A 20420-nucleotide genomic window follows, 5' to 3' on the forward strand; every position below is an offset into this window, starting at 1 on the left:
GGCCCATTAATTTTCTTTTTTTTTTTTTTTTTTTCCTCTTTTTTTTCTTTGTTGTTTGGTTTTGGGGTTTTTTTTGTCCTGCCTGGTTAGTCTCTAGGGAGCTGCCATTGAGAGTGCTGTCCTCACTAGACGCAGGGCATCTAGAAGTCACTGGTTTTGATGGCTTTTTTGGACATATGATTGGGGGGAGTATGTCTGTGTTGTGGTTCATCTTATCTCCAGTAAGACTGCTGCAGAGTTTTGAGAGAGACAAATTGCAGCTGCTGAAAGCTGTGGCGCTGTGTTGGGAGTGGGGAACTGTAGGGCAAGTTTCCCAGCAAAGCTGTTAGCTCATGATTTCCATAGGCTGCTTTTGCACGCTCCCTGTTTTCAGCCTCTCTAGCATGAGACTTGTGGCCAGCTCCCTGCTGACTCTTGAGCGAGGCCGAGCTGTACTGCGTGCCTTTTTATTTCTCAGTCCTGAACAACATCTCTGCGCTGCTTGACCTTGCCATTTAGAAGCTTACAAGCTCCTCTCCACCTGACTTTGAACAGAGAGTAAAGACTCCTCGATAGGATCTGCATCTGAACAGACCATATGGACAACAAGAAAAGAAATAAATATTTTACTTCTGCTTGGTTTCCATGGCATCCTGGAAAAATTGCTCTTGAACTTTGAGGTGCTATCCTTCTAGCATCTCCTAGCATCGAGAGAAAAATGAAGGTAACGCTGATTGTTGTTGGCTGCTTTATTTTGTCTGACAGCACTGGGCGAGCACATTAGGGTTTGGGAGAAGGGAGGAGGCTAAAGTGCTTTGAAGAAGCCAGCCTTCTATCTGTATTTTTGCCTTTGTAGGCAGTTTGTTGAGCATGTGACCAGGAAGAAGTGTGCCTTTAGAAAAGGCAACAGAAGCATATACTGTTCATAAAGATGACTTGTTGGCCTGGCACTCTGCAAAACTGGAAGAAACTAGCTACCAGCCCTGAAACGAGGAATGCGCGGCTCAGATGTTAGGCTATGACAGAGTATGTTTTGTACCTCACGTTCCACTCTTGCGTCCCCTGTGGACATCCTTAAAGTTTAAGCTGAAGTAAATGGGAGTTGTTCAATGACTTTTTTTTTTTTCCTTTTCCCACAGTGTTAGAGAGGTTAATTGTATCCTGTGCCTCCTGCTTTTCTGGCTATTTTGATGTGTTAATTTTTTTAGCATGCATCCATTTCTAAGGAATGTTACTTAAGTCATTTTCCTCTGTTCAGATGCTGCCTTTTGTATTTGATGTAATGATTTTGAATGTATGGTAGAAAATTCTATGTAAACTTTATTCATAAAAGGGTTCTGATTATGAGAAGTTGTGTAATGGTTCCTGGTTTATATTCCACTAAATATGCATATACATAAACATCTCTTTCTTGGATGTAGTATGTCCTGAATGTGTGTGTGGGGAGGAGGGAGGCAGGGAGAGAAGGTACAGTTACTGTTTTGAGCAAGTAATCTTTCTGTGTTGCATATGCTTGAAGAAAAAAGGTCTGCTTTTGGATTCTGGGGGAGAGGGTAGACAAGGCGCTTTTTTTTATGTATGGAAGCCCAGTTGCTTAAATAAAAGTAAATCTGAGTGGTTTTAGACACTTGGGGAAGCACTCATAACTGTGAGAGCTGAGTGCCCCAGCTGCCAGTTTTACTATTGTTTTGTTGAGTTTGTACTGAGAAACCTGTGCTTTCACTTCTGTAAGAGCTCTCTTCTGGAGTCCAGGGCTCTTTTAGACATTACTCAATATCCTTTTCCTAGACTTCACAAGCTCTGTTTCTCCTTTGAAGAATGGGAGAATCTGTTAGCAAACTGCCCACCTGAACTTACAACATGTGTAAATATACATTTACTCTGATTGCCAATACTGCCCTTTAACAGAACTTTCCTAGGGGTCTGCTTTTCTACCCAAGTGTCTACCACAGAATGGTTTCCCTGGAAGAATCTTGTCCAGCTCCTCTTAAGGATGAGTGCCACTGCGATCTGTAAATTGTTTTTAAGAGGAATTCACACTTGTACTTTTTATTTGGCATTGGTCAAGATATTAGCTCATCCCTTCAGCAGGTGCTTAGAAGAAAAAATCATTATTTCTTACAGAATTACTGAATCTTTACATACTCTGCTGCAAGAAAATGAGATCAGGACCTCTGTTACTTCACGTCATTCACAAGCAGGAGTGAACTGCTGTAGCTTTGAGTCATGCCATTTGATGAATGTGTATGCCTGGTTGTGTACATCTAAGTGAGTAGATGACACTTTGTCACTGTATGGGATGACGGAGACGCAAGTTAACAGATTGGTCAGTTCTGCAGGGATGCAAAATGACGTAGGATTCAAAGAGGAGTAGGGTAGAGATATCTCATAACTTAACATTTGCCTTGTTCCTGCAGAACTCTTTAATGCCTTCTAAGTGAGCATAGTGCAAATAACCTTTTCCCTGCCACCACCAGCATGGAGAAAAGAAACCACGAGCAACATACATTCCAGTAGTTGAAACACTTAAGTCAGCCAAACTACACTTTATGGTAAGCTTTTGTTCAGACAACTGGCTGTACAGCTGGCTGAGGTGCTGTTTGCAAAGACAATTTGGATTGCAAAGATAATTAGGATTGCTACTGGCTGGTGCATAGGCATTTTAGGGGTAGTAGGGAGAAATGCTAATTGCCAGTATATAGAAAGGACGGTCAAGTCAGGATATAAAAGCAGCTACACATATTTTCATTTGAAACCCAGACTTAAGGAAACCATGAGCAGGCAGATTTGGTAGGAACTGTCATCTGTGCTGAGTATGATACTGTACGTAAGCCAGTGAACTTTTTTAATTGCTGACTTTGATTCATCTGTGTGATGCTTAAGCCTTTCAAATCAGTCTTTCTTGTTACTGTTGCCTTCGGGACCCTCTCTAAGCTAGCTCCAAAGGTTTGGTATATCTCCCTCCCAGCTTTATGGGTTCTTGAACCCCAGTTGTGTCAGGAAGAAGATAACTGATAGGAGAGGAAGGATTCTGTTCTTTCCCCCATCAGTCAATCCTTTTCTCAAAGTTACTGTTGGTGGAGTAATGGGGAGTGTCCTCCCAGGAGTGCAACTTCAATCCAGCTACACCAGTGATGAACCAGAGCCTAAGTCAATATAGTGGTGTTCCTGTCCTGGTTCCCTGCTCAGTATGTTGCTGTATCAAGTCTTGGATCTAAGATCTTCCGTAGCAAGATTTAAACCAACCAGACAAAAAAGTTAGTATGCAAGGTACTGATATTCAATCTATAGACTGTAACCTGTATTCTCAGGAAAATTTTACAGAAGCAGCCATAAGCAGTGGCATTTGCACATTTGTTATGAGAAAATGGAATTCCATAAATCTACCGTTTCTTACTGCTATAACTCCATTTTGGGTAGCTTGGTGTAGCTCTTGAAGCAAATTCTGCATTTCTTTTCTGCCCCTTTGACAAAAACTCAGTCAAGGTAGTAAGTCCTGTAAACGTTAGGCTGGTATAAAGGTGTTTGTGTGCAAAGTAACTCCTCCAGTTCAAGCAAAAACAAGATCTTATTTTCTGTTGCTGCATTTTTCTTGTTTAGTCTTTGTAACATGAGTAAAAACAAATGTCAGTCTCACATCAGTAGGGAAGATGGTGCATAAGAATTCTAGAATCTGAAACCTAACTTTCATTCTTGTCTCCCATTTTAAAACAGATAATGGGGTACTGCTGCAGTTTACTGAAATTATTTTTCATTTCAGTCACAGTTCCAGCACTGCACATGCCTCGGAAAAGGTAGGGACAGACAAATGAGATTCAGTGGAACAAAGGCTTGTGATTGTAAGATGCAGGAGAAAGAGAAATGGAGAAGATTGCCTTGAACATAGGCTTGCATACTTGTTAGTGGCTGTAGATTCTGAAAGATATGAAAGATTCAGGAAAAATGTTAGGAGTTCAGTGTAATATTTCACAAATAAGCAAGTTTAATGTCCAAGACTGTTCTATAATAATTCCTGAATAATACAGGCTTGGACTAGCGTGATGCAATTTGCATTTCAGGTCTTATTTGTTATCTTTCTAGTGCTACCACTTCAGGTAAAGAGGAGGCTGTCAACTGAACTCTCTGCCTTTTAGCTCCTTTGGAGCTGTTCCACTTCTTTGCAAGACTTTGAAGAAGAACGTGGAATTGTAGTTATATAAGAATTGTGACAGTATTCAACAACTTCTATATAGGGTTTCTGGTATTTCATGTGGAAGTATCTTTGAAGTGGTTCTGCCTGCTTTCATCTGATGTCATACTTGTTGCAAGCACTTCATTTAGTAGAAAAAGTACCTAGAGCGTGCAGCACTGCAGATACTGTAAGTAGTGTTAGTGGTAGGATAGTTGCTTTGTGCCTTCTCTCTTGCAGCAAAAACTGGTCATAAATTCATAGCAGCAACAACCTGTAATATACAGATTACCAGCCTAAGCATGCGCGTGACAGTTTTGGCGCAGATAAGGTACTGTTTAAAACTCTGCTGGCTTCGGGTTCTTTCAACTATAGCCTCAGATAAAACAGCATCTCTATAAAACTGAGTATTATTGACGAGACCTACCACCTTTATCCCTGGTTGTATCTTCTGTTTTGCAAATGCACTTGGGGGAAGTACAGGGATGACTTGGATTATGGGCAGTACAGCGTCATGCGTAGACACCAGCTTGTTTGATGCTGTGGTCATGACTGTTTGGACGTTACTTGCACATACTTGCTTGGATCTACAAATCAGTATGTGTGGCTTTTAACTGCTGGGAAACTGAACCTAAATAAAGTTAATTAAGGAACAAGGTGCCCAGGGGGCTGTGGAGTCTCCTTCTCTGGAGATATTCAACCCCCGCCTGGATGATGTCCTGTGCCCCCTGCTCTGGGTGACCCTGCTTTAGCAAGAGGGTTGGACTGGGTGAGCTCCTGAGGCCCCTTCCAACCCTTGCCATTCTGTGATTCTGTAAGCGGCCTAGGTTGAGTACCAACCTGAGGTAGCTTTATTAGTTGGCATCTGGACATCAGTGAGGGGGTTGTGGGTTGTTCTGTGTAGCTGCAGCTCCAACTGCTGAGGTTTCTAATTTGGAATTACTGCCGCTGCAAGCCAGGATGCAAATGGCTTTCTATATTCACTAAGATGAGGTCATGCTGTCACAGACTAGCATTAATATGCTGGTTGGCAATGGTCATCTTATCCTGTTCAGCCTTATCCTGCTCCTTTTTTCACCTAGGTGGGTCAATGTCCTTTGCCACCTAACCATATTTTGGGGCAGTGTGTTCCAGTTGGGATGATGTCCATCTGTATTTTTGGATTCTTGAATGTGACTATAGTGTGTTACTTTAGACTGTTTCATCCCATGGGGTTCATATCTCGTTATTATCTATTTTGATATGGTCTTCGATTCCTCTAATAGGGATGTAATACATTAAAACAAGCAGTTCATATTGCTTACTTAGAACATGGACAAACGTGGTTTGTGCCACACTCATTTCTTCATGAGCGGATCAATAACTCATCTGTATTTGAACATGGACTTTGATAGTCCAATTTTGTAGTACATTTACAGATTCTATTATTCCACTACGATAGTTTGCACCTTTAATGCTGATGGGGAGTGTCATCCATGAGATGTAAACAAGGCCATACAAATACTTTTTGGTTATCTTTTGATATTTAGGTTTTTCCTGTGTCCGTGTTTTTCTGTTGTGTGTGTTGATATTTCTGTCTTACTAAAGGGAGGCAGTTTTGGCACTTTATCTCAAAATTGTGAAGCATTGCTACAGCTCTTTGCTGTTTAGGTAATTTCTTGCCCAGAGTAGGGTTTTTTGGAACTCAGACTTTCCTGTTAAAGGAAATGATGAAATGGAAGAAGTGAAGGCATACTGTGTGCTGTTGCATGCTGATAGCCACATTAAAGATTCTTCTTGCCAGAATTGTACAATATCATCCGAGATGCTGTTCCGTATAAGCAGATGAAAAGTCAGGTTGAAACGCCAACGCTTGCAACCCTTTCCACTTAAGGAAAGGCTCCGACGGAAGTAGCTTCAATTCCACCCAGTAATAACTTGTCTGACCCTTTCTTCACCACATCAGTCCTCTGGTCAGTCCCGAGAGGAATTGCAGGACTGAGTTGTCCCAGGTTGAGTCTGTAGCAGCTTAACCAGATGTCTGCTAGACATTTGACTTCTCCCTAAAAATTCCTGGCTCTTAAAAAGTAGTCATTGTTCCTTGCAAGTATCCTTTGAGCATTTCTCCTTTCTCTAGGAAATAGAGGGTTTTTGTTAGAGCTTCAAAACACCTGGGAAACTGAGCCAATTTGATGCTTTATATCCCTGAAGTCCCTTATAATAAATGCACTTATTTTGTGGGGTCTGCAAAAGCAGCGATTTAGTATTCAAGCAGGCTTGCTCTGGGAGTGCCAGAGGCCACAGAACATGGTGATTTGCTAATCTAGGCTAGTGTTGAAAAGATAAAAATATTAGCTTTTGTATAGTTGACCTCATTTCTGTCAACAGACAGATTGTTTTGAGAAGAGCAATGAAAATGCTCCTTGGAATGGAAGTGTCCGCTCTGGTGGGAGGAAGCATATTAGCTTTAAGCTTGTATTTTGGAGTATATTTAAGTGCTGTCTACACAGGAAAGATTTAAGTAGAGCTGGGATGCAGGAGCCAAATAGTATTTTGGAAACAACGATGGCTTACCAGTGCTGCAGCGGTATACAGTGAGTTCAAACCCCAAAATGCCTGTTTGGTAAAACATGAATCCCAAAATGGGCTTCTGGGCTTCTAGGTTTCAGTTTGAGGGCGGTCCGCTTGCTAAAGATGCGGTGGTGGTGTGTCTTGGCTGCCTCCCTCCTAATAAATGAAATGTGCCTGGGAATGTTCCCAGGCACCATGGCCAACTGCTCAGGACTGTCTCGTCCATACGCTTAAACACTTGGGTACCAGGGCAGGGTGGCCGCATCCCAACTGCCCGGTGCGAGTGGTCCCAATGGCGTGCGACTCGCAAAACCTGGGAATTGTGTGGGAGAGCAGTAACTGGCACGGCCCGGTGCTGGGGAATGTCCTTGCTGCTTTCTAGCATATGTGATCATGTTCCAGGGCCTGGGAATGTTTCCAGATAAGACTTATATATGAGTACAGATGTTAGTCCTTGATTCTTCCAAATGCTTTATGGGCTAAGGCATAGAAGGACTCTTCACATGGCAAGGGATTTGGGACGCTTCAGGGAGGTGGGTTTCGGAGAGAACGCCTCCTATTTATTTTGGGGAAGTAACTCCCTACTACCGAAAAGTCTGTACCTCCTGTCTCCCCCTTTTAGATGGTACTAGTGGTTGTTTAAACCTCCCTCTTTACTCTGCCCTGGTGAGACCCCACCTGGAGCACTGTGTCCAGTTCTGGGCTCCCCGGTTCAAGAAAGATGAGGAACTCCTAGATAGAGTCTAGAGGAGAGCAACTAGGATGATTAAGGGACTGGAGCATCTCCCCTACGAGGAAAGGCTGAGAGAGTTGGGCTTGTTCAGCCTGAAGAAGAGAAGGCTGAGAGGGGACCTTATCAACACATACAAATATCTTAAGGGTGGATGTCACGAGGACGGAGCCAGACTCTTCACAGTGGTGCCCAGGACAAGGGGCAATTGGCACAAACTGAGACATAAGATGTTTCAGTTGAACATGAGGAAAAACTTACTTACTTTGAGGGTGACGGAGCCCTGGCCCAGGCTGCCCAGGGGGGTTGTGGAGTCTCCTTCTCTGGAGATATTCAAAGCCCGCCTGGATGGAGTCCTGTGTAACATGCTCTGGGAGAACCTGCTTTAGGAGGGGGGTTGGACTGGGTGATCTGAGGTCCCTTCCAACCCTTGCCATTCTGGGATCTTTCAGAATGCAGTCACCTTCTTTCCAGCAACCACCTTTCTGGGATGAGTAGGAGTGTCTGCCCTCTGTCACCCTATTGCTTGCGCATGAATGAATGTACTGTGGCCTTCCATGGAAGCGCTGTGTCTGAAGGATGCTTTTTATGGTGAGCATGTGAATATTTAGAGCCCAAGTTTACTGTCTGGGTGACGTGGCAGGGGGATGGTGTTGCATCTTCTAGGCAGTGGATCTTTTACATGAGCAGGAAAGCGGGGAGACCACTTTCTTTCCTCTGATGTTTATCTGGTGAACGGTAAAAGCTGTGTTGAGCTGACTTCATTGATCATACAGGATGAATTCCTGCGGGACTTCAGTGTTTGATTGGGGATTATTAGAACTGGAGTATAGTCTTAGTGTAGATGAGCTATTGATATTAATCCCAGCTCTAAGCAGATGTGCACCCTGGAAGACAGCATATCATGCAAGCTGCTGAATATTGGAGCAGTTTTGCTCTAGCTGATGGCTTTTTCTGTACCTCCTGGCCTACCCTTCCTCCGTGGTATCCTGAGTTTTGCTGCAAGCCATGGCTGTGGCACACAGTCACTTCAGGATACTGTTTCTCTTTCCATAGGTTATGGAATATGCTGTCAGCTTTGATAGTTTGAGTAGCTATAGAGAGAAGAGGTTAGCAGTGTAAAATACTGTTCCTGCCCATCGCGCCTTGTCAAGGGCTATAAAATTTTACTTTTGCATGTGCTGTCTTAAAAGCCTTGTGTAGCAACTGCGCGGCATGTCCCATTTACACCAGTGATGCGACCCCCCCAATTTTGGGAACGCGCGATCGGCGTGACAGCATCAGCTTTGGAGCGCTGCTTTGTGTAAAGGATCCATTGCTCAAAGGTAGTAAGCTGTCAGAGCTAAGTGTGTCAATTAATATGCAGCAGGCTTTGTGTCTGCTGGTTGTTCTTCTAATTTAATGTGCGGGATGATCTGTCTTACCAGCAGTAGTGGTGCATACTTAAGGTCGCAGTACAGTGCAGGGATGCTACCTGGTGTCCCACCCCGCTGCCTGCGTGTTTTCAGGGCAACTATTTCAATCCTTACGTAGCTTTTGGCAGCTCACAGTCCTGGAGGTGTCTTAAGAACAGGAAAAAAGAGAGGTTGCAAAGCTTTACTGATACAGTGATGGTCACTTTTTTTGGAGAGCTCTGATGCTGACTGTGTCTGAGATGGATGTAATTTGTTCAGGACAGTTGGCTCTCTTGAAGAGCTGGATGTATGTCAGGGAACGGACCTTCGCGTGTGGCCCTGATGCTCTCTACCAGACAAAAAGTCAGCTAGTACAAGATTTTACTCGTGTCCATAATCAGTAAAACGTCAAAGGCCATCTTTTATTCAGCAGTTTTATTTGTGATAAATGCAAGCTGCTGCCCACAATTACACTCTTGCTCTTCCTTTGTAGTGCTTGTGTAGCTCCACAGTGAATAAAAAAAGACTGATCTGGCTGAAAACTAACTCAAAACACTGATTTTTCAGCCACAGGTTCTGTGGTCCGATAACCAGTTCATCGATCTGGGTTGCTGCTCGATTGCACGGACATTTCGGCCTCCCTGGGATGGCATTAGAAATGATGCGTGTGAGACAAGGCAAGAAGGGGACGAGAACCATTCGTTCCCTTTGTCAGTAGCCTACACTTCGTTTTATTTAAGCCACTGTGGAATTGAGGTGGTTTGTCAGCCCTGAAAAGTGGTTTTAAGTACACTGATGTGCTGTCTGCTCTTTTGTTTCTTAACAGCAATGAATTTTCTGTCTAGGGGCGAGAAATAAAAATACCTGCTTCACTTTTCTTCCCTTGAACGCTCAGTCCAAACTTGTGAGTGTATCAGCTAAGCTTAAATTGAAATAGCAAAGCTTATCTTTAAAACCAGGAGTTTGGTGAACTTGGATTCTTTTCTAAATGTTGCAGCTTTTCAGAGACCATTAACTTTAAAGGTAACGTAACAGCCAGTCAGACTTGAGGCTTTATAATTAGGGAGTGGAGTGTTAAGTTGCTCATCAATCAAATTCTCTCCATTTCTGAGATGCGAAGTCTAGTTGTGTGTTACTTACATAAAATAAACTCGGTTTTCAGTGGTCACAGAGCAAGTCTGTGATAGACCTGAGCTTGATTTATGATTCTGAAAGCGTGCTGCCCGTTTACAAGCCCATGCTGTTTTCTTGCTGTACTTAAATCTGCTGCTGCTTTTAGTTCATGCCTGTCAGTGGAGGCTCCTTTTTCTTTACTGCTGTGATCTTGTTGTTGAACCAGTTTGGTAAAGAAATAGTTGCCTTTCCTCCTGCTTGATTTGGCAATAAAGTTGTGTTATTCTATAGTTAAGACTTAAAATACTGTACTGTAAAACTGTGTTAAATGTTCTGTGTTTTGTTTACAGTGGAAAAGAATATTTAGGTTTTTTAATCAGAAAACAGTGAAGTATCAGCTACAACGTGCTTTTCTTCAGCGTCCAAATTTCCCGGTTTTGGGAAAAGCAGCAAATTAATACGTGCATGGAAAATGAGTTTAATGTTGAAGTGGTGGTACCTGAAAGTTAGATTGTGATGTTCAGTTTCAGATACACATGGCCTTTGTTTGAAGTCTTAGGGAAGCTTAGGTTTAAAACCAAACAAAAACAAAAAACCCAATCCAGAAACTACCCTTTAAAATTGAATTTTGTTAAGAGCTAGGCTGAGGAAGTTTTGCCTGTTTTAAGGAACATTACAACTGTATTGACTACTTAAACCCAGAGAACTTGTTCACCTTTTAAAAACATTATCATTTACCTTGAATCACGTGTTCCATTTTGATAGCCTCCTTCATATAGAAAATATAGCATGAGATGTCAGTTTAAATGCAAGGCTAACAATGCTCTATCTTCTATGTGAAAGGAAGTATTCTGTACATTTTTCCATGTTTGACATCATGGTGTTTTGAATAACCATGTTCCATATTCATACCAATTTTTTGTTTTTGTTTTCAATTTATGCACAGCACTTGCTCTGAAATTTGGGGACTGAGTACACCAAACACGATAGATCAGTGGGATACAACAGGCCTTTACAGCTTCTCTGAACAAACCAGGTGAATATTCTGCCCTCTCTCGCATCATAGAAACCTTGTGGGAGGGATTGGCTTTGGAGGGTCTGTAATGGGATGCTTTAGCTGTAAAATAGACTAAAATGCTTCCTAGGCCTCTCATGGTACAGCATTTTAAAATATTTGCTTGCCAGGGTAGAAATCCAAGTGTTCTCAGCTGATGTTTTGACCAATGAAACTCTAATTCTGGAATATTCCTTTTTCATGCCAGTGCCGTTGAAAGAATGGGAAGACTTGTTAAATGCAAGCTCTAATGTGATTTGGTATTTATATTAACAAAGTTGGGATACTTAGTTCTTTAGACCTAATCTTACAAAGTGTTTAAACTGCTTTGTATGCCACAAGCTTTCAGTTAAACCTTGCTAATTGGCTCAGATACAAGCTACTAAAGAATTGTTTGTAAATTCTTCAGTAGTTAATGGTGGGCAAATTCTAAACAGGGTCTTTATTTTTTTCCATGTCGCATTACTTGATTTGTGTATTGAGGTTTGTCTCCCATCCCATAACAATCATAAACATCTGCATTTGTGTAAGCATATGCAGTCTGTCTTAAAACTAGCAAAACGTTTTCAGCTGGTAGCAAGGCAGATGAAGTCATGAAGATAAACTGTACAGCCCTTACAAGATGTGCATTCATGCTTTTTGCATTACAGTTTTACTGCCGTGTGGATCACTTGGGCAGCTGACTGCTTATAGGCTTATTTGCAGTCCTGTGGGAATTCTTATGCTTAAAGCCATAAAGCATCCACGCCACAGCAAAGCCTTGAGGTTTAGCAGTGGAAGGGACTATTAAGTGTGTGATTTTATTATTTTTTTTTTTTAACAACTGTCTTCTGCATTTAAAAAAAAAATGTATATGAAGCAATCACCCTAAATACTTGGTTGGAGGTAAAGTGGCTTTTAATGAACTCTAAATTCACTGGCAATAATTTGAGCAGCTCAAAAATAAGTTAAGACACTGCTTGATACCATCATTTTTGTCACATATGAAGCCTTTTAACAAGAGTATAAATGTCACTAACAGTGTTAATCCACTGAAATCTGAGAATAAATAAACTACCCATCCCATGTGTGTACACTGTTGCTTGAGCGATTAAGAGACAGCATGCACTCTGTAAACGCTTCTCAACGTCTCTCCCATATAGATCTCTCGATGGCCGTCTACAGGTATCTCATCGTAAAGGATTACCGCATGTTATTTACTGTCGTTTGTGGCGCTGGCCAGATCTTCACAGTCACCATGAACTTAAAGCAATTGAAAACTGTGAATATGCTTTTAATCTTAAAAAGGATGAAGTATGTGTAAACCCTTACCACTACCAGAGAGTGGAGACACCAGGTAGGAAGACTGCTTCTGACTTTCTATAGCAGCATCTGTACGTACTTGTTCAGCGTAACGTTTTAAATGAAAAATAGAGAAAGATGATGCTCTCTTCCGCCAGAAGTACGAGACGATTAGAGATAGAGCTTTTGAGAGTACCATTCCCTGAAAATGTTTAATAGTAAAGATACTGGTAGATCTTTACTTTACAAATGTGTTGACTAACCCAATAAACACTTCCAGTACTGCTAGCAGTTTCCAGCTGGCTCAGTACAGTCTGGCATAACAAGGAGAACAGAGATGACTTACCTTTGCTAATGTGGAATACTGTTACTCAAGAGGAACCTCAAGAATCTCTTTCTTCCAGTAACTAGCAGTACAGTTGCAGTATTAGCAGTGCTGAGAGTCAGAAAATTTCAAAACATCTGAAGAAATTGTTAGATGTTTTAGGTTCTTTTTTTCCTTTTAGCTGACAGAAGTGTGTATTTTGAGAATGTTACTAATGCTTTGAATTTCTCTTTTCCAGTCTTGCCTCCCGTACTAGTGCCACGGCACACTGAGATTCTAACGGAGCTTCCGCCTCTCGATGACTATACCCATTCCATTCCTGAAAACACTAACTTTCCAGCTGGAATTGAACCACAGAGCAATTACATACCAGGTATTTTCTTAACTCCCACCGCAAACAGTACACTTATCTTTGTTCTAGTGGCACAATGTTGGTAATTTCATCCTCCTAAGTGATCAAATTAATGGAAAGATGCATCAATAAATTAAATCTGGTTGATCTTTGTGTATTAATTACAGTGAAAATACCCGAACGCTGTTGTTTGCAGAACACAATCCTGTGTGAAACCACATTGCTGTGGCAATAGCTTCCTTGGTTTCAGTAGCTTATTTAAGATTCAAAATGCTAATGAGTACAAAGTAGACCTTCCTCTTATGTTTTAAGCCTGTTTTACAAACATGTAGGGGTTGCCAAATGCTGTATATTGGAGGCTGAGTAGTAAACTGCTGCTCAATCTCACCCCGTGTAGTATGTGGAGAAAACTTTTAAGCTGCAAAACAGTGACTTAAAAAGTGTTGTGATCTGTCGTTCACAGTCGATCAAAGCCTGCTTTGCGTATTTGTTACTGTTGTGTGCATAGTTTTGTCTTTTTAGTATGAAAGAAGAACCTTAACAATGTTGAATTCTTAAAGAATTCCTCCTTACTCCTCTTTACCTCTTCTCCACCCCAAACCAAATACCGAGACTCATCTGCTACAGCATCGAAAGCCTGTACCCTTATTGAAACATAATTCAGTGACCTTCGTTTCCTGCCCCAACTTCCTGTTTCCTGTCTCTTCAGGAAGTTGCCTGGAGTGTAAAACCAAGTGACGCTAAAGTTTTCTCATAAATATTTAATGCAGCTATGTTACAAACAAGCTGAAAATGCAGATCTCTCACAAAGGACAAGAGGACTTCCTTGAAACTCAGATATGTGTGATGTACAAATTGTATATGTGTCTTAAACAGGATGTTGCTTGTGTTTTCTTTAAATGTATCCAAGAATTGAAATGGCACCAAAAAAATTTCAATGAATTTGATCTCATCTGTTTAATTTGTGCCACGCTTGTTGCCACCTAGGGACAGCAGATCTTTAAAGAGCAATTTAAGGTGCTAGAAGCTGTTGCTTTCTTATGCGTACTTTTTTGACTTGGTCTGAGGGCTTTCCATAGCATTTGCAAACAACTTACTGGAAAGGCACCATTTGGAAATCCAGTGCTATGGAAAGGAGCTAAAGCAACTCTAGGTAGGTATTTGTAGGAAGTCTGGTCAAGGGCATTGAGGCTATTTGCATGATATTCAAATGTTTATGCGGCCAACCACACCTTGCCGCCTCCTCTTTGTCACTGACACCCTCCTGTTGTATTCATATCAGGGTATCTTACTTTATTTGACCTTGCTAACGTAATCTTGAATGCTTAGCTAGGTTCTGGTAAGTCTTGTGTGTCTTGACAGCCTGCTTCAGAGAACCGTTTTCTTTAGCGGTAGGCCAGACTAACAACCGTGCTAGTTTTTGCACCACAATACCATCGCAGTGCTTGGTCTATAGAGAGGTTGGTTTCACCTACAGCTGGGGAGATGATGATCATGAAGGTGCAGGATGGCCTTTGGGGGGCTCTACGTTCCCTTCCAGGTTACGGATGTGCTGAGCTGCATTGGCCAAACTTCTGGCACTGTTCTAGCTCTGCTGAGAATTTTTAACGCTGCACTTGGGCGTTTATTTCCAGCTGTGGTGGTGCTCAACCTCTGACCCTAAAACAGTATTAATAGTACTAGGTGGATGAAATCATCTCTGTTCAGACAGAGACTAGATAAGGAAAATAATCTGTGCCAAAGAGCTTAGATTAGCAACTGGAAACAGGAGGCATGGGTTGATTGGAAGTGGTTATTGACCTCTTACCACGGCTGTGGGCTTAACTGTAATGAATTATTTGGAAACGGGTGGAGTCCACTTCATCACAATGAATTCTGTAAAGATGTTCAAAACAAGTATGACTTTTGTCATCATTCATGATCTCTTGCTAGTAGAGATTTCCCTTAATCTTCCTTTAAATTCTCACTTGAATTTTGTCACATCTATATTTAGCACACTAGTTTTACAGAATGAACCAAAGATACAATTCTTTCGGTTCATTTTTACTTAATCAACTGACTTAATCTAGTTTCCTCTCGCTGACTTCCTTCTGATCTTCCTATATTGCTGTAAATCTCAAACATGATATTTGATATAATTTGATTTTAATTCTTCTGCAAAAGGTTTTATCTTTAAATTTCTGCTGTTCGGTAATAATGTAATCAAATGTGTTTAATCTCTCAGATGTCTCGGAGACAATTCTAAGGCAACAGTAGAGATAGTTAGCTTCAAACACTTCCACTAAAGAAAATCAGGTTTTGCTTTTAATATATAGGAAAAGGCATTTGCCCAGTTCAAAGAAAATTATTTCCTGAAAGGCAGTTGGTTAACTCATCATCTGGATTACAAAGTACATTTTGAATGGAGAAAAAGAACAACCATACTCTCCTGGGATTTGAAGACATTTCTGTGGAATTAGACACAGTTTCTAGTATCAGAGTGCTTGAAACTTGTTACTGAGTTTACTTTGGTCTGTGAAGCTCCGTCTTTATAGAAAGCTAGTTAAAAGAATAGATGATTGTTTTAACAGAGCTTGGAAGTAATAATAATGATAATAGAGCTTGCAGTGTAGCTACTTAGATAATAGTTATCATTAGTGAGTGAAATCAACTGTTGGGTATTGAATAAAAATGGATTTGGGGCCTGAACTGAAAAATAACCTTTAAATCTAGCAACTTCTATAAGGCGTGGGAGGGTATCTGATCTGATGGTTATACTACATAAAGACAGCTCACTTTTTTTTTTTTTTTTTTTGGTAGAAGTCACCAGATGGTTTTTTTCATTTGTAATTCTACTAAATGCGAAAGCTGTTGATCACAATTGCAAAATTGTTACTCATTGTAGTGAAAGTATCTTGTACTAAACGGAACAAACAAGGATTATATGTTAATTATATAACATATTTGAGCAATTGACTGGCATGCAAGAGATGATACATTTTATAGAGACAGTAAGGCAGGTGACGGATTTGAAGTCCTACTGGAAGGAACAAGGGACAGCAAAATTAAATTCTAATTCACTATTTGGGTATCATAGGGATCTCGTGAAGACTTAAGGACAAAAACTCCAAATACTATATCTTAACAATTTCCCCAGTCATTGAACCAATACGTGGATTTTTTTTTTGTATAGAAACACCACCTCCAGGATATATCAGTGAAGATGGAGAAACGAGTGACCAGCAGTTGAACCAAAGCATGGATACAGGTAACGTTCATTTTTCACTACTTTCGAGACTTGGTGCCCTGGTTTCGCCTGCGATAGAGTTAATTTATCTTTGTAGTGGCCAGCATAGTGTTGTGGTTTGGATTTAGTAAGAGAGTAATGTTGATAACACACTGATGGTTTAGTTGTTGCTAAGTAGTGCTTACACTAAATCAAGGACTTTCCAGCTTCTCGTGCTCTACTGGGAAGACTGGGGGTGCACAAGAAGCTGGGAGGGGGCACAGCCGGGACAGCTGACCCAAACTGGCCACAGGGATATTCCATACCATATGATGTCATGCTCAGTATATAAACTGGGGGAAAGCTGGCTGGGGGGCCGCTGCTCAGGGACTGGCTGGGAATTGGTCGGCAAGTGGTGAGCAGTTGCATTGTGCATCACTTGCTTTGTCTATAATAATAATAATTCAGTTATTAAACTGTTCTTATCTCAACCTATGAGTTTTCTCATTTTTTCCGATTCTCTCCTGCATCCCACTGGGAAGGGAGTGAGTGAATGGCTGTGGGGCTCAGTCACCAGCTGGGGTTAAACCACAACACTTGAGATTACTGGTTGTGATCCCTCTGCATAGTGGCATGAATTCAGCCCAAACAATGATGGCAGTAACCCTTTGTACAACCTGGTGTGTTCTGTTTAAAATATCACTTGTGATCATGCGAACAAAATATTTTTTTGCTACGGGAATGCTTTTAAAACATTCTGTGCCACATTAAGAACATTTCATTTGTTGCGTAATGAAAACATACAGGTCTAAGTCTTCATCAGAAAGCCTTAAAATAGATTTTAATAGTTGACAGGTTTCAGCTTACCCCTAACGTTACCTTCGGGAAACAGGTTCATTGAAGCAAAATGTCTTTTTGGCCTAAACAAGTTCCAGAAATGCTGCAATTTGAGAATCTGTCTCTTAACTCTGACAACCCTACCACTTCTGCCATGTTTCAAATTAATTCTTGTATGGGAGGCTCTACTGAAAGAGTAGGAGAAACATCAAGCGTTTGTGCCTTTGGATGAAAGGGTTTCTACATAATCTGGTTGGCCTTAGACTCGGACAAAGCACAGTTAATGTGCTGGATAAGAACCTCCTGCTATGTGCTGGCAGACTTGAGTGTGTGTTTGGTTAGCTAATGTTAGCAACCCTTTTCAGTTAATTGGAATCAACTGCACTGGTTTCTGTAAGAACTGCAGTACTTTCCCACTACGTGACAATAGGTGCCTTAATTAAAAAAGCCTGACATCAGCAGTCATTGTAGGAATGTTTCTGTGCAAAGCCTCTCTGTATTTTGCCTACTAGTGCACAAATTGTTGGAGAGTTCATGTTTTTTCTGAGTTTTTTTCCTTCCTCCTTGCAGGAAAGACTAATTTCCTCAAATGAGGAAACCCAGCTTGTTCTTTTCTAGAGATAAACCCTCTCCTTTGAGAATAGAGAGGTAATATCTTGATTATCTCATCCACTTTTTCTTAGCTTTTTTCACTGAATTTGGGAAGAAGTCACTACCTTCTCACTGGAGAAGTGCATAAATAAATAAAGTTATGTTCACAGAGTGTGCATGAAGTGAGAGCTCTGCCAAATACAAGACTAAGATGTTAATAGAGTCTTTACAAGGAGGGGTAGGTTCCCAGGAGTCTGGAAAATTAAACGTAATCTTAATTCAGAATAAGCATGTGATGTGCTGGAAAACTGGTTGTAGGATTTGTGAGCGGTTTTTTTTTTTTTCCCCCAAAGAATTTTAATGTAAAACTGTATCTAAATAATGGTCATACCTACCCGTCTGAAATAACAAGAATGATTTGCTCTGAAACAATCTGTATTGCTTCAACAGGATCTCCAGCAGAGCTGTCTCCAAGTACTCTCTCCCCAGTTAATCATAGCTTGGGTAAGCTGGAAACACTTTTAATTGTTTCTCTGTGTGTGATGACTCTTCTTTATATATAGAATTACATTAAAAATGAAAATGTACTTTAAAAAAGAAAGAGCTGTATTAGGAGGAGGCTATTGGCTTCCTGATGATTAACGTAGTAGGGCTGGGTTAATAACTTGTTAATAACTACTCTGTTTCTGTAACTGTTGAGCTTCTAGCAAAGGGAAAGAATAATATAGTTGTCTGTGCAGGAATAGCATTTATAAAATAAATCGTTTAAAGGACATTAGCCTACCTGTAGTGCTGCCCAGACTTGCTGTCTCCCTTGTATATGTGTTCTGCTGCTCTTCTCGTGTACTGTTTCACCTGTGACCGCAACACAATTGTTGCTCCCACGTTCGTTGCCCACCTGCTTTGATCATGTGCCACTGCTGTGTGTCTGTATAAATGCCTCGGGAAGATCAGATTCCCTCGAGTTTGTTTAAGGAATGGATGTGACAGGAAAAAGCTGTTCAGAACGCTGAGTAAGTAATTAGGGTAGGTAAAAAGGGGAAGCCGCGCAGGAAAAGCTGAAGATGCACAGGGAAGATACTGAGCTCTACCAGCGGAGAGCTGGAGGAGCTTGGAGCTGCCTTTAGATAAAGAAGACAGGACAAGATGTAATGTAATACAAGCAAACGTCATTTTCATATTAATATTTTTTTCCTTTGTGTGGTTCAGTGTTTGATAGTTTCGTCTTTTCTTTAGCGTTGCCAAAACATTTGCAAGTTAAAAAATGGCAACAGAAATGTCTCAATGTCTGGCACTCACAGCAATGTTAGTTAATCATTTTACTGAGCAAAATGCAAGTACTGAACTACATGAGCTGTGGTCAGATTAGATCACCCCTTCTTCCCTTCCTCCTTCCCTTGTATGGAATATTGAATTCCATTCTGTTTACTGGGGTAGGTAAAAATGACAGCAAGCAAAATATAATTTGAGGAGACTACCACTGTCGCTTCTAGAAGAGACGAATAGCAGGTCAGATAACTTTCTTTTCAGCCTTAAACTCTGTGTTAAGCTTGGTTTTTTAATTTATTTTTTTTAGACTTGCAACCAGTTACTTATTCGGAGCCTGCATTTTGGTGTTCAATAGCATATTATGAATTAAATCAAAGAGTGGGAGAAACCTTCCATGCATCACAGCCTTCCCTGACCGTAGATGGCTTTACAGATCCATCAAATTCAGAACGATTTTGTCTAGGTCTGCTTTCCAATGTAAACAGAAATGCTACAGTGGAAATGACAAGGCGACACATAGGTAAAAATCTCTGGTTTTTAAGTATTTAACTTCATTTTAGCCGTTAAATCATCTGGAATGATTCAGGTAGGATGGGCAGATCTGTGTGTTGGGATCCTTTCACCCTTGTGCAGCCAGCCATTGAACTTCTCTCTCAAGGCTTGCTAAGGACAGAAGTGGGAAGATGCAGAGGTCGCCACTTCTGAAATCAGGGAGAAATGTAGCAGCTTCTGCCACCACGGCCAGTTGCAGTGGGGAAGAGATGTAGCGGTGGCTGGAGCTGAAAGTTGCTGCCTTTCCTCAATCCGTAGTCACTAAGTCACAGCAGCAGCAGTCACGCAGCTGCCAGGCTGCGAGTGGCACAGGAGGAAGCCACTCAGCTGTGTGGGATTTCTGTTGCTCACGTTGCTGTTCTCTGCCTCCTGGAAAAAGATGATGCACCAAAGCATCCCAAGGGGCAGGTTTTTGGCTTTCAGGCTCCTCGTTGGACCACTCTGCCCTGGGTGGTAACGTTAATATTCAGAGTTGCGTATAATTGAAATTTAAGCTTTAGTTATAAAATATTAACATGTTGCTTAGTTTATTCTAATTTGTAAAATGCGGAATGGACATTGGTAGTACTTCTTGAATTCTTTTCTGAAATGGGAAAGACTGCCATTGAGATAACACACTGATTCCATGATCAAGTTTTTCTTTGTAATGATTACTAAAGAATAGTTGGTTTTCACAATGCAGAATCTTGGCTTTAAGTTCTTCAATAAACTACTTTTTTTTTTTTTCTTCTGGATTCTTCTATTTAGCAACATTCACAAGATATTTTCTTTTTACTTTTAGTAAAAGAGTTCAGCCTCCTTAGTACAACCTTCTGACTCCCTCTATGCCAAACCCAAATGCTTGTCTAATAAAATTTTAGATGCATAGAAACCCAGGCTGTGCCTGTGCTGATTGATGAAAATGGTCAATGATGAGGAAAAGCAAAAATGTAAGGAGCTCTCACTTTTTTTTTTATAGAGCAGCTCACGTTTTGTTTGAAAAGTAATTTGAAAAAGAAAAATAAGATGAACTACTGCCTT

General features: G+C 41.0%; 1 protein-coding gene across 4 annotated transcripts in view; it reads left to right on the forward strand.

The window, feature by feature from the left end:
* Positions 1-20420, forward strand: part of SMAD2 (SMAD family member 2) — a 53299-nt gene that overhangs the window by 27842 nt on the left and 5037 nt on the right. For all 4 annotated transcript variants that reach the window (XM_035903083.1, XM_035903082.1, XM_009647689.2 and 1 more), the window contains 6 exons: positions 10881-10970; positions 12131-12324; positions 12833-12967; positions 16119-16193; positions 18030-18083; positions 19156-19368. In XM_035903083.1, the coding sequence (XP_035758976.1) occupies positions 10881-10970; positions 12131-12324; positions 12833-12967; positions 16119-16193; positions 18030-18083; positions 19156-19368 (761 nt within the window). The remainder of the gene's footprint in view (positions 1-10880; positions 10971-12130; positions 12325-12832; positions 12968-16118; positions 16194-18029; positions 18084-19155; positions 19369-20420) is intronic.

The sequence above is a fragment of the Egretta garzetta genome, unplaced genomic scaffold, assembly GCF_000687185.1.
Source record: "Egretta garzetta isolate BGI_Z169 unplaced genomic scaffold, ASM68718v1 scaffold179, whole genome shotgun sequence".
NCBI lineage: Eukaryota > Metazoa > Chordata > Aves > Pelecaniformes > Ardeidae > Egretta > Egretta garzetta.